Consider the following 27,199-nt stretch of genomic DNA (forward strand, 5'->3'; position numbering starts at 1 on the left):
GCCGCTTTTTGACGCAAAACGGCGCAAACCTCCAAAATACAATGGCATTTGGCAAGTTTGCGCCGTTTTTGCGTCAAAAAACGACGCAAATGCGGCGCAAAAAAAGTATAAATACGGGCCTTAATCTCTTCATCAATGAAAAGTAAAATTAAAGACCTTCATAAATCCATAGCTCTGCCTCACCCAGAAGGCTGTATCTCTGTCACAAACAAATGCTAAAAGCAATTTTGACGCTGTCTTGTTTACCTTTACAGAAATGAATAATGATGTCATTTCTACAATGTTGTGAAACAAGTGGCACAAGTACAATACACCCTTAGTAACACGTTATATGATGCAAATTGCTACATATGTCACTAAATTGTTAAGCTTCCCCACCAGTCAGGTAGCATTTCTTGTCAGGGGAAAAGACGTGGTCTATCTGGTCTTTTGTAAAAGGCCAGGCTGGATTCTCTAAACTTCCACAATTATTAGTTTACAGCAGATACTCCTTAGATATTTAGAATTCGGAAGAGTTTAATGCAGAGTCACTTGAAACGATTTGTCGAAAAATACGAGTGCTTGGGTAGACATTAGTCATACTTCATACCTAAAAAGGAAATTGAAACAACGCATGATGTCTATATGTCACAGAAAAAGGACATCTTCTGACTCTGGCACTTTTTGCCTGGTGAACATCAAACTATGCTGAGAAATTTACACAGACACTGACTGAAGCTCTGAATGACGAACTTTATAGACTTTCATTAGCCTTTTAACTTAATACTTTGAACTGGACACCTTATCAGCTGTGGGTGTGCTCTTGCACACACGTTGTAGTCTTCTGGGTCACTGTTATATTATGTGTGTTTTTTAATTGTGCCACTTTTCTGGCTAATTGGGACATCCACATATATATTTTTTCAACACAACCACTAAAATCAACCCGCTATTCAACGTTATGTGACCAACTGGACATTCTTGAGAAGGTTCATACTACAAAACATGTGTTGGCTGATTTGTAACTTTAAAATGCCTCAACTTTATGTTGACTTATATAAGTACTTATATAAGTACCACAGAAAGAATTCAATGATTCATAAATTATTCGGTTATTACTTTATGGACTCAAAGTAAAATGTTGATCTGGTGTGTGCTCAAATGCCCTTATTAAATACACTGGAATGGAAACCTGAATTGTGGACGCTTATCTCACACTCATAGTTGGCTGGGTGTTTGGTATTGCTGTAACATCTATATCTTTATGACTACAGCTCTTCAATATACATTAACTCTTCACTAATGTTTGATAGGGAGGCAGGGAGGTATTGCACATGTTCTGTCCACTGCTACCCATGGGAATAGATAATTTGTATCCACTAACCAAATTAGACTTTGTAGACGTTGTCCCGTTTTTTTGCATATAGAATTATAGAAGGATAGCAGTAAATAAAGGGGGTGTTTTTCAACGAGGGGTCCTGCATGACATCAATTAGAAGATGAGAACGAGGCACGAGGTTTATATGATGTTACTAAGAATACCCCCAAAACCATCAGCCCCTGCTTTCAATTGATACACAGAGGACGGAGTCATGGGGAAGCCATACATAACATGACATCTCCACCTTTCCCAAATATGCAAAAAAATAATGCTTGATCTCTTGCCTCCCTGCCTAACCGATCTGTGTGTTTTCCCTTCCCTTCCTTCCAGAAGTACCCGACCCTGCTTTTCAGGGCTGCTCTGACACACTCAGTGAGAGCCTTAACAGGGCACCCAGGAATTGCATTAAGTAATATGTTTATGCATAGCAACAGTGGATGCAAAGTTCTTTTATGGCAGTGAATTAATGAATTTAGAATTGAGTCATTAATGCTAATGGTTCTCCACGATAACGATGCAGAACTGCCTGAGTAATTCATCGTTACACTGCCATCAAATTGTCCAATTCATTTCTTTTCTGAGACATGCAGTCTACCAATGTTTGCCGTTTCATTTCATGTAATCCACAAGAGAGTGTAGGGTTTTTCAAGGACCCACTCTGCTTCCAGTTCTCTTTTACTAAATTGAGCAGTCCCCCTGTAAAGTCTGATTAGAGATAAGTAACTCAAATTCCACTCTCCGCTGATGTAATTCTGATCTATGTGAGAGGGCGGTCATTAACAAGACATTCAATCAGGTGGTGATTATGTGGAAGACGACTATTAGCAGTCTCAAGCAGTCTCAATATGAAACCAGTGCTGAAGTTTACTGCTCTGGTCAACACACTTGCTAGAATCAGTGGAAATATCCTCCTACGGGCATTCTTACATCATATGTTTATCAGACCTCTACACTAGGGGTGTACCCAGGATTCTAAATCGACATTTTACACCACATCAGTGTAACAGGAACATTAGATTTTTCCGGATTATGGCACTTAAACCGAGTTTATTCTTATGGACACAGGCATTTTTGATTCTTTGATCAATTCCAAAATATACCATGCCAAGGCCTTTGTGGGTGTACTTCCCTCATTACGAACCCACTAGCTGCAGCACTTGGAAAATGCACCAACACAATTAGCACTGAGGGGCATATTTATACTCTGTTTGCGCCGGAATTGCGTCGTTTTTTTACGCAAATCTGACGCAAAGCTAACTCCATATTTATACTTTGGTGTTAGACCCGTCTAGCGCCAAAGATCTTGGAGTTTGCGTCATTTTTTAGCGTGGACACCTACCTTGCATTAATGATATGCAAGGTAGGCGTTCCCGTCTAAAAAATGACTCCAAGGCATGTGCGCCTTATTTAAACTCCCGTGCAAAAATGACGCACAGGAGTGGGCGGGTCAAAAAAAATGACGTCCATCCGCTTTTGCGTCATTTTTTAACGCCTGGTCAGGGCAGGCGTTAAGGGACCTGTGGGCTCGGAAGGAGCCCAGAGGTGCCCTACCATGCCCCCAGGGACACCCCCTGCCACCCTTGCCCACCCCAGGAGGACGCCCAAGGATGGAGGGACCCATCCCAGGGAACTTAAGGTAAGTTCAGGTAAGTATATATTTATATTTTTTTTGGGCATAGGGGGGCCTGATTTGTGCCCCCCTACATGCCACTATGCCCAAGACCATGCCCAGGGGACATAAGTCCCCTGGGCATGGCCATTGGGCAAGGGGGCATGACTCCTGTCTTTGCTAAGACAGGAGTCATGTCAATGGAGGGTGGGAGTAAAAAAAAATGGCGCAAATCGGGTTGAGGCAGATTTTTTGCCTCAGACCGACTTGCCCCATTTTTTGACGCCCAAGCTCCATTTTCCCTTACGCCGGCGCTGCCTGGTGTGGGGCATTTTTTTTTACGCACACCAGTCAGATCCGCCGGCTAACGTCATTCCATAAATAAGGCGCCCGCATGGCGCTTTGGAATGGCGTTAGCCGGCGTTAAAATTTTTGACGCACAACTACGTTGGCGCAGTTGTGCGTCAAAAAGTATAAATATGGCCCTAAATGTCATGCATCTTACTAGTATTTATAAAGGTTTCAAGACTTACATTTTATATATGCTGAAGAATGTATAGTGTTTAAACAGTGATGTTTAAACATTAAAACATGTTTTTGAGCTGCAACTATTTTAAATAAAATAAACCTTTTTGTCAGGCCTGAACCTTTCTTTTTAATACATAAAAGCCACTCCAGGGTAGGCCCTAAACAGCCCATAGGGCAGGATGCAGTGTAAGTTGAGCAGGTACTTTTACGTTTTATATGCCATGGTAGTGGATACCCTTAAGTTTGATTTCTGTTATTGCAAGGCCTGGCTCTCCCTTATGATAACATTGGGTTGCCTTGTTACATCTAATAAGTGCTAACTTTCAAGTGGGAGCTAGTAGGGATGCTCTGCGTAGTTTAGTGGCTCAATAATTGCAACTTAAAACCTGCTTTACTGGTATAGTTAGATTTTAAATCACAATCCTGAAAATGCCTCTTTTAGAAGGGTGGCATTATCCTTTACTAACCATTTAGTGTCAGTATCCAGGGTCACAAGTCTTTTTGTAGCTGGCATTTGGTCTTTTTGTTTTTTTCTCTGTAAGTGAGATTAAGAAGAATAAGTGTTGGCAGGATGGGACATCTCTGACATGATGAAGGAGGGGAGCTGTCACAAAGACTGTGCCTGAGCACACTCACAAAGGGTTTGACTCTAGCCTTTTATTACCCCAGACCAGCAGGAGCTAAGACAGGAAGTCAGAAAACTCCAAGCACCTTTGAGGGATGCTTCTCCAGAAACCTCCAGAACCTTTTCATACTTCAAAGCTGGTATGAGGCACAAATATTAGACCCTCAGGCCCATCTCTTCAGTACACCTCTAGACCTATGGAAGACTCAGAGGATTGCTGTGCTGCTCTGCAAAAAGGGCTGCTACTCTGTTGCTATTCTACCCTGCTGCCTGAGTGAACGGACTGAACCTGCATCTTGATCCTAAGACCACTAAAGTGACTTCAAGGCCTAGTTGGATGGCCTCCTTGATCAGGCCCTCAAGGATAGAAAATGCTTCAACCACACTGAACCCAGCACCTGGACATTGTCTGCTGTTAGTCTCACCCCACCCCCCCCATGTGGCGCTACCCCAGTGCTGGACCCTTGGAAGTGAGTCTGAATGTACTCTGCCAGCCCAGCTGTGGTCCTCTGGGCAGGTCTGATGCAGCACAGGGCATCTCTTCGCAGCTCCGCTTTGGAACTGCAGCCTGACACATCCTCAAAATCAGGCTTCGCATCGAAGCTTGCAGTCTCCTCTGGGTGAAGCATTTCTCGACACATGCCTTCATATCACATGCCACTCGAAAACTGCATCCTCAATGATGACAACACAGGACTTTGCATCATAGCTCTGCAACTTCATCGGATCCACCAATACGCAGCACATCTTTGACCCAGTATTTCTATCACAAGCCCCTAATTGATGGTATCCTCGACAATGAGGCAGGGCTCCACATTGCAGCCCCTTAGCTTTCTCAGAACTTCTGATCCACAATGCATCCTTGATGCCGGATCTCGCAATGTTCCACAAACCAGGATATAATGTACTTTGTTCAGCTGGTCTAATTGTGTTTTCAGCCCATGATCCCTCGTGGTCAATCTGAACCTGTGTCCCAGTCCTGTGCGTCCAATAACTATAGTTGGTGCTTTGTGCTTCTAGGCACTATTTTAAACTTAAAACTGCATATCTCAGGCACTACTGATTGGATTCTTGTCATTTTGTTCTCAACTATTTTATTAAATGTTACTCTATTATTTGTATATTGCTACCTCCCTGGGGCTCTAATCTAAAATGTATGTGGAGTGCCGCCCAGCCTCCCCTCACCCCCAGAGACCGCCACCTACTCAGGGCACTCTTTAAAATGGATGCGGGGGTCATACAGCCCCAGGGACTGCTTCCTCCCCAGGGAACTTTGACAATTGAGTGCAGGGGGGCATCATGGCACCCTTGCAGACCTGGGGACCACCACCTCCCAAGGACAGCTTTCAAAATGAGTGTGGGGGCCCTCAAGGAGCCAATGATGGCCCTGGGGACCACCACACTCCAGGACCAACTCCCATTATGTCCTGGAGTGCCAACCCCTGGGACATAGCTGTTAGCTGTGGCTTGGTGGCAGCTTTGACAGCTGCAGCCAAGTCACAGCAAACACTCTGCTCACAGCACGGGAGAGCTCTCAAACAGCTGTTCCTCGCTGTGAGCAGAGGTTTCCTCATACTCCCTGTCAGCAAAGATGCAGGCAGGGAGACAGAGGAAACTGTTCTCACAGAGACTGCCAGTTCTAGAAGCTCCTTTTCTGTGACAGCAGTGCCGGCTCCCACAGGAGGTGGGGAGCCAGATGGGTCCATGGGGGCCTTCAGGCTCCCCCACAGTCCCCAACATTGTAACTGGGTGCCTTAGGGGCACTCAGGTCACGTGATCAGGCCCCGGGGGATGAGGTCCGCTGGGGCGAGACCAGCCCTGTGGCGGGGGTCACCCAGCCCCATCCCCCCTAAAAATAATTAGGCTGGGCCCCAGAGGATTGGGTCCATGGGGCCAAGATCAGCCTAGAGAGGGGAGGGGGGCAGGCCAGACCCTGTGGCCAGCCACTGCTGCGCATGGCCAAAGGCCATTTACAGCATTTGGTTTGGTAGTTATAGGGTCGGCTGCAGGGGCTGGCCGTAGTTCAGGCCTTGTGCCCGACCCCAGCCACTCACAGCTAGGTCGTTATAGGGGTTGGCTGCAGGTTCTGTCCTCAGACCAGGCCCTGCAGCTAAAGCTAGGTGCTCATGGCCGGGTGGGTATAGGGGTTGGCCACAGGGACAGGCCACACTGGTGGTTTGGATAACATATGGTAATGAAAATTACTTTATATTTTTTTCAAAACATAGGAATTCATTGGAAAAATCAAAGGTTATAGGGAAGTTATAGTTAGAAAATATATATTTTTTTAAAACCAAAGAAATTCACTTAAGAACCAAAGGTTATAGGGATGTGATAGTTAGGCTCACATTTTTAAACATACAAAACCATGGGAATTCACCTGTTATAGTAAGAGTTATCCCAAGTAACTTTAACACGTGCCCTAAGGTAACTATAACTCGTGCCCTCACAATGAATTGCTTATTCCTCTCTGGAAGTTGGGCTGCATCGTTCCGGCTCAGCTGTGCGTCGATTCAGTGTGCCGTGTGTCGAATTTCTGGTTGCTACGCTGGTGCTGCTTCGATCTTCTTGTTGCGAAGTCGGGCTGCATTGTTCCAGTTTGGCATGCAATGAAATTTTCACCACGGTGCAGGCTGTGCACTGTTTCTGGCAGGCTGTGTGTCGAATTTTGCCACACAAGGAGTCCTTCATGTAGAGATGAAGTCTTTTAAATCCTGAGACTTCAGGGAACAGGAGGCAAGGTCTATCCAAGCCCTTGGAGATCACTTCTTCACCTCAGCTAGAGAGCAGCAAGGCAGCAGGGCAACAGCAAGGCAGCAGTCCTTCACAGAAAGCAGTCAGGTGAGTCTTTTGGACAGCCAGGCAGTTCTTCTGGGCAGGATGCAGGTTCTGGTTCAAGTTTCTTCTCCAGGAAGTGTCTGAGTTGGAAGGGGCAGAGGCCCTGTTTACATACCCAAATGTGCCTTTGAAGTGGGGGAGACTTCAAAGAGAGGCTCAGAAGTGCACCAGGTCCCCTTTCAGTTCAATCTTGTCTGCCATGGTCCCAGTAGTGAGTGTGGCAGTCCTTTGTGTGAGGGCAGGCCCTCCACCCTCCCAGCCCAGTAAGACCCATTCAAAATTAATATGTATGCAAGGGCGGCTGAGTATCCTCTGTTTGGGGTGTGTCGGAGTGAATGCGCAAGGAGCTGTCAACTAAACCCAGCCAGACGTGGATTGTAAGGCACAGAATGATTTAAGTGCAGAGAAATGCTCACTTTCTAAAACTGGCATTTCTAAAATAGTAATATTAAATTAAACTTCACCAGTCAGAAGGATTTTATATCACCATTCTGGCCATACTAAATATGACCTTCCTACTCCTTTCAGATCAGCAGCTACCACTCAAACAATGTATGAGGGCAGCCCCAATGTTAGCCTATGAAGGGAGGGGGCCTCACAGCAGTGTAAAAACGAATTTAGGTGTTTTACACTACCAGGACATGTAAACTATATAGGTACATGTCCTGCCTTTTGCCTACACAGCACCCTGCCCTATGGGCTACCTAGGGCATACCTTAGGGGTGTCTTATATGTAGAAAAAGGGGAGTTTGGGGCTTGGCAAGTACCTTTAAATGCCAATTAGAATTGGCAGTGAAACTGCACTCACAGGCCTTGCAATGGCAGGCCTGAGACAAGGTAAAGGGGCTACTTCAGTGGGTGGCACAATCAGTGCTGCAGGCGCACTAGTAGCATTTAATCTACAGGCCTTGGGCACTTATAGTGCACTCTACTAGGGACTTATAAGTAAATTAAATAGTCTAATTGGGTATGATCCAAGGTTACCATGTTTAAAGGGAGAGAGCATGTGCACTTTAGCACTGGTTAGCAGTGGTAAGCAGTCTTAAAACTAGCAAAAACGTTATCTACAAAGTGGAGGGAGGGAGGCAGGCAAAAGGTTAGGGGTGACCATCCTGTCTAACACCGACACTCCCAAAATAAGGGCCAAATTTATAAATCTTTTACGCTGGGTTTGCATCACAAAAGTGACGCAAAACTGGGCAAAACATTTTTTCTTAATTTACTTTCCAGCTAAAAAGTTGTTTTGTGTTTGGAAAGTGCATATCTTTGTAGATATGGTGCTTTCCTTCTATCTCCCTGTGATGCAGTACAGCAAAGCAACTTGGAGTGCTGCACTGCATTGTGTGACAGGGTCATAAATGCTGCCCATAGAACCTTAAAATATTGTACAGGAAAAGTAGAATGAGTTCAATCAGCAGATACTGCCACCAGAGATGTGCTCAAGATAGTTAAAAACATTCTTGACCCAAAACATCTCTAAATATAATATATGTAAGCAGTGGCATATATTGCTTCACAGCTTTTCAAATAATATTTAGTTTCCTACCCCAGCCCTTTCCATCCAATCTACTGTGACAAAAACATCTATGTGAAAAATTAAGCCAGGCTTTTCCACAGAGCTCTGACTGGCACTCCTTTTCCAGTTAGTTTGTAAGCCTAGTATCTTGGGGCTTCTCTGTCTTACCATTGAATTGTTATAACTGGTTATATTCTGTATTTCTCTGAAGACTGTGTTAGTTGTCTGTTTGTTGAAGAAATCAAATGCTGTCTGGAAAATATAAAATATTTATCATCCCATTTCTGTTCTTCCCTTCCCTTCTTATATTGTGGAAAAGGAAGTGAATCAATAAATAATGGTTTTCAAAGAAGTCAGCAATATCTTGAGTGCAGCTGAAGAAGGGTTTCAAACACTACACAGCAAAAAGACTACACTGCTAGCAGTCAAAGATAATACTCACACCTTGTTGGATCAAGGAGACAGTACAGCTCCTATTTTATTCCACTTAAGCGTAGATTTGAAAACTGTCTCCAATGATCGACTCTGTAACTGGCTGTTGAAATCTGAGGCCAAGTCTGTGAAATGGCTAAAATGTTTTTTTGTTCAGTCAATCCCAAGCCGTAATCATGAAACTGCAGTGTTTAAAATCAAAACTATTAATATTTGGAGTCTCTCAGGGCTCTTCATTGAGCCCTCTCATTTTTAATATCTGCCTAACCACAGTGGTGGACTTCATTCACAATCTCAGTTTCTCAATTATGTCTTTTGAAGGTGACACTCAAATTGTTGGGTCATTTGCAGTAATATCCATTATCTCTCCTGAGATTTTTCATGATTGCCTGATGAAAGTACGGACCTAGATGAAAAAACATTCACTTAAGCTCAACTGTGACAAAGCTTGGCTAATGCTTTGTGGAGGAACCTCTTTGATGTGGTCCCCATTCTGGTAACCATCAGAAATGGACAACACCCCATCCCCAAGGCAGTGAACTAGAAACTTGGACATTTTCTTTGATGTAAATCTTTCTTTTAAGAAACAGATTAGCACCATTGGAGCTACATGTTTTAATATCTTTGCATGCTACACAAAGTGTTTCCACTGCTTTCTTCCAACTCACAGTGCTTAGAGGTTTGAGTCACCATCCTATTGAAAATGGGTTATTGCAATTCCTTACATTTAGGACTTTTGAGAAACTCTGTCTTGTATTTACAGGTTATTCTGAACCTTGCTAATATGGGCCTTTTCTTCTCTGACCCCACACTGCTCCATATTTATCCTCAGGCAGTTACATTGACTGTAAGTGCAGAAACAACTTACCTTTATAGCCCTGTGCTTTTGCAACTGGGATTTTTAGATAACAGGGCAAAGTGTTGTACAGTCATGGATTTCACATATGTGGTTGCTCAGAAAGTGTCCAACTTCAATGTTCTACTTTTCTCAGTTTCCCACATTAGCTGTATAAGGTTAACTAGCAAAAATTCTTATCTTGACCCTAAATGAAGGAACACTTTTCCTTTCAACTTACACTCAAAAATCAATTCCATGAAGGTTCACAAAGGCCTTATGACTTGGCTCTTCCATTACATCACTGCACTACCAACTTTCCTCCTTCATGAACACACTTACTAGTTCATTATTTATGTTCTGTAAGTACTTCAATCATTCATTCAAATTAATTATTCACTCACAATGTAGGGCAAGTAATATGATTTTTTCTGTATTTAAAATGCATTAGGAGTAGAGGTCTCCTTAGACAAATAAATATGCGCTACAAATGATGGGCTAAACACTGCAGTAAATTTTAGTCATGGGTGTATGCCCATGTGTCTTTTCTAATGTTTATACCTAGAAAAAAAGAATGTTCCTATGTTCAATATTTGTCTTAATCATGTTCATTGTAAAGTGGGCTCTAAATTTTTTCTTGTCTGTTGTAGATGATGGCATCTGATGGTACACAAGAGAGTGTCCCGGTCACAGTCAATATCCTGGTGATTGATGCAAATGATAACTCTCCTACCTTCTCCAACATCTCGTACAGTGTCAAGATCTACACTGATTTGAAGCCTGGTGATGTCATCATTATGGTAACCCAAAGTCCATTTCCTATTTTATGAAGATTAGTTTCCTCTTAAGTGCTTCAATGAGTTATGAAAATAATGGGATCATTTGAGTGAAGGTTTATATTGATGTCATAAATATGGGTCAGAATGAATCTTGTGTTCTATACTATTGGCACTGTCATGGGTCTGGACCGCAAGACATTTTTTATAGACATTAGTACATGCCCTTGATTGCAAGTAAGGCAGCCCTTATTACAAACACCTGTCACTATCATATTATGAATGTATATTTCTGGAGGTGAGAATGTGTAGCAAGAATGTTTGACCATGTTTGTTGTGTGGCATAGTGTTGTAGTGGTGATTTGTTATGTTGTTTTGTGCTGATGTGTTTATTGTGCTGCAGTATTGCAATATAAAGTTGTTGTGTTGCACATTCGGTGTTGTGCTATGTTCTGATTTGATGTTATGCTGTATTGTGCCCTATTTTTAAGTTTGTTATTTTGCAATGTGTATAATATTTTCTTATGTTCTGTTTCTTACTTTAGAGATGTTAATAAATGTTTCAACATTTCCAGCCAAGTATAGCACATGTCTTTAAAGGTCCTGAGATAAGGAACCATTTATCACACTTTCTAAGGTGTTACAATATCACTTATTAATCTCTTTACCAGTCAGCATAAAGTTATTGCTAAAACCAGCCTCAAAATAGCACTAGTGCTCATTTCATGTGATGCTGCCTACGGTTTGTAAAAAGTTAAGAGCAATGGTTTGTGAGGATAGTTGAGGCAATATAGTAGGTCATGCAGTATCCTTCATGATATTTGTGATTCTTTTCTTTGATTGTCTTCAGAGATGCCTCATTCTGGTTTCCAATATAGGTTCATCTTTCCCAGAAGTGTACCTTGAAAGCTGTACCAGTTTTAGTTGTGCAAGCACACTACTCACAGTGTTAGATGGCATTCATTTTTTTTCAAAAGGGAAGTTATGTGCACAGTAAATGTCTTGTTGAGGTAATTGATGGCAAGCATTCCCCCATGAAGAAACTTCTTCTCCTACAACTACACAAAAATAGGGGTGTTCAATTCTCTTTCCAGCACAAAAGGGGAGTTATGGCAACCTTTTACTGGAGTAATTCTTCACCAATTTCTAGAGAAAGAATGTCACAAGTTTACCTGGCACACAACCAACCAGTAGATATATTTAGTTGATTATCTAATATATGACCATTGTTACAGCAACAGTTCCACCTTTATTGTAATTATTCATTCGTCCATATGCATGCCCAATTGGCATCCGCTATATCCACTATCAGTTCATACAGAGTCCAGTGAATCGTATTTCATAATTCAACAGATTAAATTCAAGTAGACTTCACATTAAGTCTCAACCTGTTTGACCTTTGAGCATTTCTCAATCCAGCCAACACGTGTTTTGTCCGGGATATTTCCCCTATGACTTAATCAGGGCTGTAATAATATATAACACACAAATAAATAAAGTAAAAATTAAGTAATAATATTGATAGTAATATGAATAACCATGCGGTGTCAAATGGGTGATCGTTTGATAGCATAAAAATTTAATAAAGCTCACTTACATTGATGTGACACGTCATTCCTGCATAATATATAAAAAGGAAATCAATACCAAATGTTGTGCAGAAAGCGACCATGTGCCCAGAAACTAGAAATAACCATGTGAATTGTGCTGATCCCAAATAGGTACTAACTGAATTGGCCAATAATATATATCCTATATGTACACATGCCCATGTGATTAGTGCCCAATAAGTTCAATGTCACTCACCTTAATAATTGGAGTAGTTGTTTCTTTCCAAAAGTAAATTCTCTAATTATTATTGATATATTGGTTTTAAAACAATGTGCCCATGGTCAACACCAATGATTTGCAGTTCATCTGTCCAGAGTATCAGAGACAAAACATTATTAATCATCCTGTAGGTAATTGCCAATGTCTCCTCAGAGTAACACGCCACAGTAACCTAACTTCGTAGCCACTGGAGTATGTGAAATTCAGAATGAAAATGTGTAAACACAGTCAATATTTCCAAAGTCAGAAAACCGATATGGCTATATCTATATTTATATCATAGCACTCCTGCTAGAGATTTATATTACGGTTAACGGGTATCCTTAACGTAAAGAAACCCGATACAAGTGCATTACATAGCCAGGATCGTTCCTCGACCAGATAAAACACCAAAACTTACAGGTAAGTAATCTGCCAAAGTTTAACCAGTGGTATTCGAACTAAATAAATTGAAAGTACATCCACACAGTTTGAACAGCTCAGGTTCCGATTACATTATGACCACCTACCTTTAGAAATTGTTATTGCACTTCTTCGAATTATGACCCAAAATTAAATAGCCACATCAGCGCGTCTGACGCGGGTGTGCAGATCCCCTGTGTGCGTGTGTCCTTCTTTCATTTCTGTTACTTCCATATAGAAACAGAGAGAGGACTCAGATCCCCTGATATATTTACAGTAAACAATTGTACCAAATTCTCTGAACTAAATATTTTGGCTAGACATAGTAACATACAAACATGTTACCAGAGAGACAATGGCAGATCACATACAGATTCAATACCTATATTTCCATATAAGAGAACTATTTCATGTGGAGAGAGAAGTAATATACAATTGTTAGATAAATATTCCTGATTCTGAATGATTGCAGAAGGGAAATATTTGGAAGAAAAATTAGACAGCAGTGAAAGGCCTAGAGGAATAGGCTTTCATTGATGCAATCAGCTGAGAATGTATTTCTCGGACTGTGGTCAGTGTTGTAGTGTTCAGCTACATTGAAGAAAGGGCCTACTTGTGCTAGACTTGCCACATACAGTACGTGCTGAAATCCTCAAGCAGGATGTCCCAAATCTATCACAGAATTTGATTTGTGGTCACTCTCATGCATTTTGTGTTGAAGTACCCTGGGGAAACTTGTTGAAGTACCCTAGTGGCAGTTAGTGAGAGCTTGATGGATCCACCTCCATAATTTGTGATCCAAAACATGGAATCCTGAGTTTAGAGAATTTTAAAGTTTCTGAGTTTAAAGAATTACATCATATTGCTCAAGAAAGCCCAAGTATTTTTTAACATTTTATTTGAACTGGATTCATGTTAATAGTGTCCATTTCTTTACATCAGAAAAATGTGATAGGAGACAAAGGGGGTCATTACGACCTCAGCGGTAAAAGGCGCTTACCGCCAGACAGAAGACCGCCATAACACCGCCACGGTAAACCTCCACGGTCATTCTGACCCACAACAGGCAAACCGCCAAAATACCGACATCCACAAAAGTCCGCCACACCAAAGGTCAGCGATAAACTGGCGATGACCAAACCTCCACCGTAACGCCAACAGAAATACGCCCATGCCATTACGACCCACAAATCCACACAGCGGTCTTTCAACCGCGGTATTCTATTGGCGGTACACACCACCGCGGTCGAAATACACATACTCGTACAAAACACTACCACATTGGCCAATTCGAAATACACACACCTGATACACATACACACACCACTCCCACACACCCAATACAATATAAAACACACACCCACATCACCCACAAACCCCTACGACCAGAAATTCTGAGAGAAGGCCAGAGAGAGACACCACAGTCAACTACCTAGCATCCACAGGCACACAATACCAATACCCACAGAACTTCAACGCACCTCACACAACACACCACTAAATAGCACCCCACCTATCACTACGCACTCCACCCCACACATCATCCACACCACCCCATGGCACCTCAAAGACACCCCAGGTTCTCAGATGATGAACTCAGGGTCATGGTGGAGGAAATCGTACGAGTAGAGCCCCAGCTGTTCGGGACACAGGTGCAGCACACCACCATTGCCAGGAAGATGGAGCTATGGAGCAGAATAGTCGACAGGGTCAACGCTGTGGGACAGCACCCAAGAAATAGGGATGACATCAGGAAGAGGTGGAACGACCTACGGGGGAAGGTGCGTTCCATGGTATCAAGGCACAACATAGCAGTACAGCGGACTGGTGGCGGACCCCCACCTCCTCCCCCAGAATTTACAACATGGGAGGAGCAAGTCTTGAACATCCTGCATCCTGAGGGCCTCGCAGGAGTCGGTGGAGGAATGGACTCTGGTAAGTCTCATCTTCACTACTTCATCCCCCCCACCCCACCTGCATGCTAACTCATACCCCCACCCTCACCCCCACCCCATCACAACTACCCCTTGCAAATGTCTCACCATCACAACCCACCCATCCCAAAACTTAGCCCTGCATGCGGCCCCAAAGCATGGACACCCATCACCAAAGCATGCCCAATGCACATACACATCACCCCCCCCAAAACACCGTCACAACAGCCCCCACAAAGGAATGCCAGCACTGGGGTACACGGGCACCCACCCATTGCACGCCATTGGCACACACAGAAGCAATAACCATACTTTTATACCCCTGCAGGACCCGAACGCCAGGTCACCGCGCAGGAGGGTCCACAAATGTCCACTCCACCCCCAGAAGAGGCCCACAGTGATGACAGCAGTTCTGTCTCCCTGGATCTAGATGACCAGCCCGGTCCATCGGGGACCTCGGGACAGTCGGTTCCCCTCAGACAGTCACAGGCCACAGCAGACCTTCCCCCCTCTGGGAACACCAGCACAGCACCCACCCAGCGGGCCCATACCTCTGTCCCCAGGACACGTCAATCAGCGGTGTGTCCACCACTACAGGGAACCCAGGCTAACCCACCACCCCTACAACAACAGGGACCTGGGGGCAGTGGTAGTGGGCACACGGTCCAGGGGACAGAGGCCAAGGGAAACAGGGGAACTGGGAGGGCTGCTGTGCGACAGGGGGGGGACAGGCCAAGGGAACCCACTCTCCACGAGTCCCTCTCCTCCATCATGGGAGCATACCACCGCTCCCAGGAGACGATGGCGACGGTCCTGGCCAGGTTTCAGGAAATCCAGCTTCTGCAGGAGCAACAGTATATGGGGTTCAGGGAGGAACTAAGAAACATCAGTTCCGCCATGGGTACCATCGTAGTGGCCCTGAATGAGTTAATCACCACATTGCGGAACACTGTGGCCCCTCAAAGGGCCCCTGTCACTAGCATGGACCAAGAACTGGCTACCACCTCCACCGGCACTAGTGGACAGGAGGTCCCGACACAAGACCAACAGGCCACCAGAACCCCACCCCCTGCAGAAGGAGAACCACCCCACAAGCGGGCCCTGAGATCCAGTAAGAAGACAGAGTAACATGTCAAGACCCCCGCCAGCAAAGGATACCGCCCTGATTGTCATCCCACTGTCCCACATTGTCACCCTGTCCAACCTTAAACTGCCCCTGCTCCACTTCCCACAGTTATTTGGACAATGCACCTGTGAACCTGATAGTCTGGACTCTGCCATGGACAATCCTCCACCATCACCCCTCACCGATTTGCAACCACCCATCCAAATTAGAGCACTTGAATAAACACATTTATTGCACATAAACAATCTGGAGTCTGTCTGTGATTTTAACAAATGTATTAGACATGACAGTGCCAACATTTTTATTCACATTGTGATGCCAACAAACCTCTGTCACACAGCTGTAGTCCATGGGGAAACAAAGCAGATGTCACGCAGTGGGGCCCACAGCTCTGAAAACGGAAGGGAAAGTCACAACACAGTTACCATACAGTGGGGGAAAAAGTCAGACAGTAGAGAGGTAGGAGTCTTTAAGTAAATGTAATATGCCGGTGTGTACTCTTACCTGTATTGCTCTATTACTGTGTTCCTGTTGTCTATGTCGTCCTCTTCGGCTTCCTCTTCTTCACTCTCCACAGGCTCCACAGCTGCTACAACACCACCATCTGGACCATCCTCCTGCAGAAAAGGCACCTGGCGCCGCAAAGCCAGGTTGTGAAGCATACAGCAGGCCACGATGATCTGGCACACCTTCTTTGGTGAGTACATTAGGGATCCACCTGTCATATAGAGGCACCTGAACCTGGCCTTCAGGAGGCCAAAGGTGCGTTCGATCACCCTCCTAGTCTGCCCATGGGCCTCATTGTAACGTTCCTCTGCCCTGGTCCTTGGATTCCTCACTGGGGTCAATAGCCATGACAGGTTGGGGTAACCAGAGTCCCCTAATAGCCACACCCGGTGACTCTGGAGTTGACCCATCACATACGGGATGCTGCTATTCCGCAGGATGTAGGCGTCATGCACTGAGCCAGGGAACTTGCCATTAACATGGGAGATGTACTGGTCTGCCAAACAGACCATCTGTACATTCATCGAATGATAACTTTTCCTGTTCCTGTACACCTGTTCACTCCTGCTGGGGGGTACCAAAGCCACATGTGTCCCATCAATGGCACCTATGATGTTGGGGATATGTCCAAGGGCATAGAAATCACCCTTCACTGTAGGCAAATCCCCCACCTCAGGGAAAACGATGTAGCTCCGCATGTGTTTCAGCAGGGCAGACAACACTCTGGACAACACCTTGGAAAACATAGGTTGAGACATCCCTGATAATATTGCCACTGTTGTTTGAAATGACCCACTTGCTAAGAAATGGAGTACTGACAGCACCTGCACTAGAGGGGGGATCCCAGTGGGTTGGCGGATGGGTGACATCAGGTCTGCCTCCAGTTGGGCACACAGTTCATGTATAGTGGCTCGGTCAAGCCTGTATGTCAGAATGACATGTCGTTCCTCCATTGTCGACAGGTACACCAGCGGTCTGTACACGGGAAGATTCCTCCATCTCCTCGCATTGCCCAGCGGACGGTGCCTAGGAAGGACAACAGCGAGCACAGAGTCAATCAACCCACAGGTACGTTCCCACAGCTTGCACACAACACGATTCACTATGCATTGAATGGTTTGTATGAGTGTTGAGGAAAGGCCTAGGTATGTGTGACGCAGTAGAAATTAAGCCATGTGGGCCCTTGAAATGGCGGCTGCCTGACCTGTGAAGTGTGACAATGGGATGTGAGGTCAATGCGCTGGCGTGGCACACCGTGGCGGTAGGCTGCGAAGAACGCAGCGCAAAGCCACATTGGTTAACATAGAACCCTATGGGTTTCAGGAGCCAATGACGATGTGCGCCGGCGGTCGCGGTACGCACCGCCGTGGGCGTGACCGCCATTTTCTATCTACTTAATCACTCGATACCTGATCTTCCACAGGAGAGGACCTACACTGCAAGTGCTGCTGTGACCTCGGTCTGGAAGAGACAATGGCTGCTGCGCCTGAGGAAAGGGCCCCTGCCTTCACTTCTGAAGAATTGGAGAAACTCATGGATGGGGTCCTCCCCCAGTATGCGCTACTCTACGGTCCTCCAGACCAACAGGTAAGTACACTGGGACCATGCTTTGTGGGCAATGCCTGGGTTGACTCGGGTGGATGAAAGATGGTGGGGAGGGGAGCGATTGAGGCATGGATCAGATGACAGATGAGAGCATTGGCCACATGGCAAGGGTGGGGATGGGGAGCCACTCACATCAAGCATGCAGAAGGTGATAATTTTGTTTCTCCCCCTGTACATGTCACATAGGTCAGCGCCCACCAGAAAGTCGCTATTTGGCGTGCCATCACCAAGGACGTCCGGACCCTGGGGGTCCACAACAGACGGGGCACCCACTGCCGGAAGAGGTGGGAGGACATCCGATGTGGGAGCAGGAAGACGGCGGAGGCTCTGCTGGGGATGGCCTCCCAACGTAGGAGGGGTGCCAGTCGTCAATTGACCCCCCTGATGTCCCGGATCCTGGCGGTGGCCTACCCCGATTTGGATGGGCGCGTGAGGACATCACAGCAGACACAAGGGGGTGAGTACACTCTCATTCTGGTGACTTTGCGCGCAGTGGAGGTGTCTGGGTGGGGGAGGTGGGCTGTGAGTATCCCTATGCCAGGGCGATTTCTGTAGGCTAGCCCCCTCCGTAAGGCATGGCCCTGTGCCCCCGCCCCCACCTCTGTAGGGTGCCAAGTACAGCTATTCATGGCCCTGTGTCATCTATGTGTGCAGTTGTCGTCCATGGGCTTGTAGGCCATGTCCCACTGATTGAGTAGTGGACCCCAAGTGCGCGGCGTAGTGCAGGGGGCGTCTGTGTCTGTCCTCTCCGCCAACGGTGTTGGCTATGCATGCACTCAACATGTCTTTCTTTCCCCCCCCCCCCTTTTTTGTGGTCTTCCTGTTCATGTGTGCATTAGCATCATCAGGCAGAGGAGAAGTGGCATTAGAGCATGAGGGAGCTGCATCCCACATGGCCCTGGAGGGCCATGCAACGGACTCTGAGTACACCAGTGGGACGGAGGGCGAGGGGAGCTCCACAGCAGGGACTCGTGCTGATGTCAGTGGCAGCGACTCGTCCTCTGAAGGGAGCTCCCGTGTGGTGGCGGCAACATCCGTGCCCCCCGCAACAACCGGTACAGCCGCCACCCAGCGCACCAGCACCGCCCTCCCAGCAGCCCCTCAGCGTTTGCCCCGTGCCCGCTCACCCAGGAAAGGGGGCATCTCCCCACCTCAGGCCCTGCCCCTGTCACCCCTGCTGCCCTCAGTGAGGAGGTCATTGACCTCCTGAGGACCATCATTGTTGGGCAGTCTACCCTTTTGAATGCCATCCAGGGTGTAGAAAGGGAGGTGCACCGGAGTAATGCATACCTGGAGGGCATTCATTCGGGTCAGGCTGCCCATCAGCGATCGTTCAACGCTCTGGCCTCAGCACTGACGGCAGCAATTGTCCCTGTCTCTAGCCTCCCCCCTCCAACTTCCTCCACCCAGACCCAATCCCCTGTACCTCTGCCTATCCCAGACACACCTACAGACCAGCCTGCACACACCTCAACACCCAAGGGAAGCTCATCCAGACATAAGCACCACACATCACACAAGCATTCACACAAGCAACATCCACATGCAGACACACCAACACCCACTGCCTCCACTGTGTCCCCCTCCTCCTCGTCTCCCTCCTCCCTCCCTGTGACATCTCCACTCACACTTGCATGCACAACATCTTCAGCCACTACGTCCATCACCAGCACACCCACCAGAACACTCCGCACACGTGCAGTCACCACCCCCACTACCATTTACACGTCCCCTGTGTCCTCTCCGACTGTGTCTGTCACCCCCTCTTCCAAACCACACAAACGCAGGCAGCCACCCACCCAACAGCCATCCACCTCACGACAGCCTCCAGGCCAAGCACCTGCACCCAAAGACACCAGACTTCACACTCCTACAACCACATCCTCTTCCTCCACTCCCATACCCACTACACCACCCCGTCCATCTCATAAGACTGCAATCAGCACCTCAGCCACCACCAAACCAGGACCTATCAAGACTGTTGTCCAAGGACTGTGGAGTCCCCCACCCTCAAGGGCAACTAGTTCTGCTAGGAGCCAAGGCACGGCCAGCCCACCCCTGGAAAAACACCCAAAGATTACCAGTGCCCGGCGCGAGAGGCCAAGGACACCAGGGACCAAAATCCCTACCCTGGCTCCGGCTGGAAGTGGAGTGCCACCTGGCACACCGCCAAAGGTGGGAAAGGGCCACAGACGACCAGGGAAGGGTGGGAAGGGCAGCACGCCCAACAAGTCCGGCAGCAGCCCAGCTGCCCAGGAGGGCCCCACCAGCCCCATCCCAGGTGTGCAGGAGGACACCCAGAGGCCCGGAACGGCAGGCCAGGAGGGCCCTGCAAACCAACAGACAGATGGGCAGGAAGGCCCCGCCAGCCACATGTCAGGTGGCGAGTGACATCCTTGCCTGGGGCGGAACCGCTGCACTGGACACTCATCTCAAGCACTGCTGAACTGGGCCCTTTCACTCAAGCACCGCTCCGCTGGGCACCGCCGTCTCAAGCACCGCTGAACAGGGAACCGCCGTCTCAAGCACCGCTCCGCTGGGCACAGCCGTCTCAAGCACTGCTGAACAGGGCACCGCCGTCTCAAGCACCGCTGAACACGGCACCGCCGTCTCAAGCACCGCTGAACTGGGCCCTTCATCTCAAGCACCACTCCGCTGGGCCCTTCATCTCAAGCACCGCTGCACTGGGCCCTTCATCTCAAGCACCGCTCCGCTGGGCACCGCCGTCTCAAGCACCGCTGAACTGGGCCCTTCATCTCAAGCACCGCTCCGCTGGGCCCTTCATCTCAAGCACCGTTGAACTGGGCCCTTCATCTCAAGCACCGCTGAACTGGGCCCTTCATCTCAAGAACCACTCCGCTGGGCACCGCCGTCTCAAGCACCGCTGCACTGGGTCCTTCATCTCAAGCACCGCTCCTCTGGGCCCTTCATCTCAAGCACCGCTGAATAGGGCACCGCCGTCTCAAGCACCGCTGAACTGGGCCCTTCATCTCAAGCACCGCTGCATTGGGCCCTTCATCTCAAGCACCGCTCCGCTGGGCACCGCCGTCTCAAGCACCGCTGCACTGGGCCCTTCATCTCAAGCACCGCTCCGCTGGGCACCGCCGTCTCAAGCACCGCTGAACTGGGCCCTTCATCTCAAGCACCGCTGAACAGGGCACCGCCGTCTCAAGCACCGCTGAACTGGGCCCTTCATCTCAAGCACCGCTCCGCTGGGCACCGCCGTCTCAAGCACCGCTGCACTGGGCCCTTCATCTCAAGCACCGCTCCGCTGGGCCCTTCATCTCAAGCACCGCTGCACTGGGCCCTTCATCTCAAGCACCACTCCGCTGGGCACCGCCGTCTCAAGCACCGCTGAACTGGGCCCTTCATCTCAAGCACCGCTCCGCTGGGCACCGCCGTCTCAAGCACCGCTGCACTGGGCCCTTCATCTCAAGCACCGCTGGCCCATTGGGGGAAGGGACAGTGCCGCATCTGTGTCGGGCAGGGCTGCACGAAGCACTCTGGGCACCAGTCCCCCTCCAGAACCAGTGGACACTGTCATCCACTTGAGAGGCTGTGGCTTTGCACTCCCCAGGATGGTACAGTGGGCAAGCCACCCACTGTATGTACTTGAGAGACTGTGGCTTTGCACTCCCCAGGATGGTACAGTGGGCAAGCCACCCACAGTATGGACTTAAGAGACTGTGGCTTTGCACTCCCCAGGATGGGACAGTGGCCATGGAGGCCCCTCGTGGATCTGGCGTCATGTACTCATGTGGCTGAGGTGCCCCCCCTTCCCTTCCCCCTGAGGTGCCTGTAGTTTTTCTATCTGATGCCCCTGCAGTGTTCTCTCCGTTGGTGTCAGGTATCCTGTGTGGGCCTTGCCCATGTGATTTGGGCCCAGTGGTCCACGGACAATGACTGCTAAAAGTATCGGACTTTTAATATTTATGTATATATTAGTTTTAAATGTGTGATATTTTTATATGACAATAATACAATATATTCGACTGTTTATGATCATTTCATTTTGTCTTTGCATTCTTCCGGGGGGTTTGGGGGTTGTAACAGTGATGTATTGCTATGCATTGATGTGTGTGTTGTAGTGGGTGAGGGTGGTGGTGGGTGTGTAGCGTATGTGTGCCCGTAATATTTTCTCCTCCCCCCTCCCCTATGTCGTAGGTGCAGTACTCACCGTAGTCTTCTGCGCCGGCGTTCGTGCTCCTGGTAGAGGAGCAGGAATACAATAGCTGGTAGGATGTGTAGTTCGGGTTTCATGCTGTCCAGATTCCTCTTGGGGTGTATGGAGGTGAGCGTTTTCCGTTTGAAATGTCTGTTTCCGCCGTGTTTTTATCGGCGGGGCTACCGCACCGGAAAAGGTGGCGGATTGGTGGGTTGTGATAGGGTGGGCGGTACATTGACTCCCGCCTGTCTGTTGGCGGTGACCACCGCGCTGTTTGTTTGTCCCTCCGTGGCGGGCGGAGTGTTAATGTGGCGGTCTCTGTTGGCGGTTTCCGCCAGGGTCAGAATTCCATTTTTTTAACCGCCAGCCTGTTGGCGGGTTAGCCGCCGCTTTAACACCGACCGCCAGGGTTGGAATGACCCCCAAAGTTGCTTATCTTTTAAACTATTCTAAACAACATATTCTATTCAAGGGATGGATGAGTGACCCTATGTAGCCCATGTATTAGCTTCATGTCTGTTATAGGTATTTTGCTCTCAAACATGGCAATGCACGTTTTTGTTTGTTTAAAATGTATGTGTGTGTGTGTGTGTAGGAGGCTGGCCTGGCTTGTAGTGGGTACCAAGGGGTACTTACACTCTGTACCAGGTCCAGTTATCCCTTATCAGTGTAGAAGAGGTGTTTCTAGCAGCTTAGGCTGATAGAAGGTAGCTATAGCAGAGCAGCTTAGGCTGAAGCTTAGGCTGAACTAGGAGACATGCAAAGCTCCTACTATACCACTGATGTCATATGCACAATATCATAAGAAAACACAGATATTCTAAAAATAAAGGTACTTTATTTTTATGACAATATGCCAAAAGTATCTCAGTGAGTGCCCTCACTATGAGGATGCCAAATATACACAAGATATATGTACACAACACCAAAATTATGCAGTAATAGCAAAAGGAAGTAATGCAAGCAGTGTAAAGTTACAATAGGTTGCAATAGGAGCACCTAGGTATAGGGGCAACAGAAACCATATACTCCAAAAGTCGAATGTGAACCACGAATGTACCCAGAGATCTATGTGAGCTTGTAGAGGGTTGCGGGGACTGTAAGAAAACAGTGAGGGTTAGTAAAATAGCCCACCCCATGACCCTGTAAGGTAGGTGTAAAGTGCACCTACAACCCCCAGAGAGCACAGAAGTCGTGATAGGGGGATTCTGCAAGGAAAACCAACACCAGCAAAGCAACAACAGTGGATTTCCGGACCTGAGTACCTGTAAGACAAGGGGACCAAGTCCAAGAGTCGCAACAGTGTTGAGAGTGGGCAGATGTCCAGGAAATGCCAGCTGAGGGTGCAAAGGAGCTGCCACCAGATGCAAGAAGCTTGGTGTTTCGCAAGAACGAAGAGGACTAGGAACTTCCCCTTTGGAGGATGGATGTCCCACGTTGTGAAGAAGCTTGCAGAGGTGTTCCCACGCAGAAAGACTGCGAACAAGCCTTGCTAGCTGCAAAGGTCGCAGTTAGGGTTTTTGGATGCTGCTGTGGCCCAGGAGGGACCAGGATGTCGCCACTTGAATGAGGAGACAGAGGGTGCACCCAGAAAGTCAGGGAGTCCTAACAGAAGCAGGCAGCACCCACAGAAGTACCAGAACAGGCACTTAGAAGAGGAGTAAACTGGAGTCCACCCAAAGTCAGAAAAGGGAGTCCCACGACGCCGGAGGACAACTCAGAAGGTTGTGCACTGCAGGTTAGATGTCAGGGACCCAGGCTTGGCTGTGCATGAAGGAAATCCTGGAAGAGTGCACAGGAGCCGGAGCAGCTGCAAATCACACAGTACCCAGCAATGCAGTCTAGCGTGGGAAGGCAAGGTCTTACCTCCACCAAACTTGGACTGAAGAGTCACTGGACTGTGGGAGTCACTTGGACAGAGTTGCTGAGTTCCAGGGACCACGCTCGTCATGCTGCGAGGGGACCCAGAGGACCGGTGATGCAGTCTTTTGTTTCCTGCGGTTGCAGGGGGAAGATTCTGTCGACCCACAGGAGATTTCTTCAGAGCTCCTGGTGCAAGAAGGAGGCAGGCTACCCCCAGAGCATGCACCACCAGGAAACAGGCGAGAAAGCCGGCAGGATGAAGCGATACAAGGTTGCAGTAGTCGTCTTTGCTACTTTGTTGCGGTTTTGCAGGCGTCCTGAGCAGTCAGCGGTCGATCCTTTGGCAGAAGGTGAAGAGGGAGATGCAGAGGAACTCTGGTGAGCTCTTGCATTCGGTATCTGAAGAATTCCCCAAAGCAGAGACCCTAAATAGCCAGAAAAGGAGGTTTGGCTACCTAGGAAGGAGGATAGGCTAGTAAGAAAGGTAAGAGCTATCAGAAGGAGTCTCTGACATCACCTGCTGGCCCTGGCCACTCAGAGCAGTCCAGTGTGCCAGCACACCTCTGAATCCAAGATGGCAGAGGTCTGGGGCACGCTGGAGTAGCTCTGGGCACCTCCCCTGGGAGGTGCAGGTCAGGGGAGTGGTCACTCCCCTTTCCTTGGTCCAGTTTCACACCAGAGCAGGGCTGGGGGATCCCTGAACCGGTGTAGACTGGCTTATGCAGAGATGGGCACCATCTGTGCCCATCAAAGCATTTCCAGAGGCTGGGGGAGGCTACTCCTCCCCAGCCATCACACCAATTTCCAAAGGGAGAGGGTGTCACACCCTCTCTCAGAGGAAATCCTTTGTTCTGCCTTCCTGGGCCAGGTCTGCCTGGACCCTAGGAGGGCAGAAACCTGTCTGAGGGGTTGGCAGCAGCCGCAGTGGAGACCCCGGAAAGGCAGTTTGGCAGTACCTGGGTTGTGTGCTAGAGACCCGGAGGATCATGGAATTGTCTCCCCAATGCCATTCTTCCATGATCTTAGACATATTACATGCCCATGTTCGGAGTTACCACTGTGACGCTATACATAGGTAGTGACCTATGTATAGTGCACGCGTAAAATGGTGTCCCCGCACTCACAAAGTCCAGGGAATTTGCCCTGAACGATGTGGGGGCACCTTGGCTAGTGCCAGGGTGCCCTCACACTAAGTAACTTTGCACCCAACCTTCACCAGGTGAAGGTTAGACATATAGGTGACTTATAAGTTACTTAAGTGCAGTGGTAAATGGCTGTGAAATAACGTGGACGTTATTTCACTCAGGCTGCACTGGCAGGCCTGTGTAAGAATTGTCAGATCTCCCTATGGGTGGCAATAGAAATGCTGCAGCCCATAGGGATCTCCTGGAACCCCAATACCCTGGGTACCTCAGTACCATATATTAGGGAATTATATGGGTGTACCAGTATGCCAATGTGAATTGGTGAAATTGGTCACTAGCCTGTTAGTGACAATTTGGAAAGCAAAGAGAGCATAACCACTGAGGTTCTGGTTAGCAGAGTCTCAGTGAGACAGTTAGGCATCACACAGGGAACACATACATATAGGCCACAAACTTATGAGCACTGGGGTCCTGGCTAGCAGGGTCACAGTGACACATAACAAACATACTGACAACATAGGGTTTTCACTATGAGCACTGGGCTCTGGCTAGCAGGATCCCAGTGAGACAGCAAAAACACCCTGACATATACTCACAAACAGTCCAAAAGTGGGGGTAACAAGGCTAGAAAGAGGCTACTTTCTCACAGTGTGTATGTGTGTGTGTGTGTAGCTGATTATTCCACTTGGAACAATGTTTTCATGTGATAGTTAGGACCCTATGTGTGTGGAACATTCTTCTCAGAATTGCTAAGAAGTTCAGTCTGTACTGTAACCATATCAGGCATTCTAAGGTGATCTCAGCTGCTGATCTTATTTTCCTGGTTCTTGTAATCTGATAGAACATTACTGTTTATATTTTTCTTCTGAATTAGGTCATCAATTCTAATTCAGAATTCAGTAGTTTATGGAGAGTGTTGGCCAATGATGTGATTGATTGTGTTCACCATGCCAATTATTTCACCTTGAGTGGAGTGATACTTCCATTATATAATCTTTGCCAAGCTTGGTACTGTTAGACATTCTGAATAATCTGAGGTAGACCACCCCTAGAACTCTTATAATCTGAATGAACCAGTGTTAGACCTGCCACCCTTTGCATGATTTCCACCTAACATTTTGCCTTCAGACCTCCTGTTTTTGCTGATTTTGCTTTTGATGTCCCTAGGATTCTGCACACTTTATCACTGATAACCAGTGCTAAAGTGCTTGTGCTCTCTGCCTAAAAGAGGGTAACATTGGCTTATAACCAATTGCTATATGTAATGTACTTATAAGTCCCTAGTAAAGTGCACTACATGTGCCCAGGGCCTGTAAATTAAATGCTATTAGTGGGTCTGTAGCACTGATTGTACCGCTTACTTAAGTAGCCCTTTAAGCATATCTCAGGCCTGCCACTGCAAAGCCTGTGTGTGCAGTTTTAAACTGACATCTAAACCTGGCACAATATACCTTTTGCCAGGATTAAGCCTTCCTTTGTAACGCACATATGTCATTCCTAAGGTAGGCCCTGGACAGTACCAATGGCAGGGCAAAGTGCAATTAAAAACCTGGACATGTTTTTTTAAGTTTTACGTGTCCTGGTAGTGAAAAATTCTACATTTTTTCTCTCTCATAGGATAACATTCGAGTTGCCTCGTTTCATTTTATACATGTTATTTCCAAATCGAAAGCATAACTGACTCATGTTTGATGTCTCTGGAATCCTAATTTAAAATCCTGACATGGTGAAGTCGGATTTTAAATCACAAATCTAAAAATGCCAATTTTAGAATGTTGTAATTTTCTTGCCTTAGCCATTTGGTGCCTGCATCCTGTCTCTGGTCACATGACTGGGTGTAGTAGGCAGTTAGGCTTTGCGTATTCCACTTAGACAGCCACACAAAAAGGCACATTAATGTACCTGGAATGGCCAACAATGGCAGGACTGGAGAGGGGAGCCAGGCCTAGCCTCAGGTATACCTGAATAGGTTGTGTCCTGTCTTCACACAAAAGGCTGCATGCCCCCTGTAGTTAGGCTGAAGCCACAGCACTTCAACTTAATGCTACTAAAAGCTCCTCACCACTTCAAAGGCACAGCTGTGCATAATAGAACAACCTCAGC

The 27,199-nt window shown here is 47.5% G+C and overlaps 1 protein-coding gene across 1 annotated transcript in view; it reads left to right on the plus strand.

Annotated features, from left to right (window-relative positions):
• PCDH15 (protocadherin related 15) overlaps positions 1-27,199 on the plus strand; it is a 2,681,631-nt gene that overhangs the window by 1,517,631 nt on the left and 1,136,801 nt on the right. The window contains exon 13 of the mRNA XM_069240977.1: positions 10,394-10,543. Within this exon, the coding sequence (XP_069097078.1) occupies positions 10,394-10,543 (150 nt within the window). The remainder of the gene's footprint in view (positions 1-10,393; positions 10,544-27,199) is intronic.

Source organism: Pleurodeles waltl, chromosome 6, assembly GCF_031143425.1.
Source record: "Pleurodeles waltl isolate 20211129_DDA chromosome 6, aPleWal1.hap1.20221129, whole genome shotgun sequence".
Lineage (NCBI taxonomy): Eukaryota > Metazoa > Chordata > Amphibia > Caudata > Salamandridae > Pleurodeles > Pleurodeles waltl.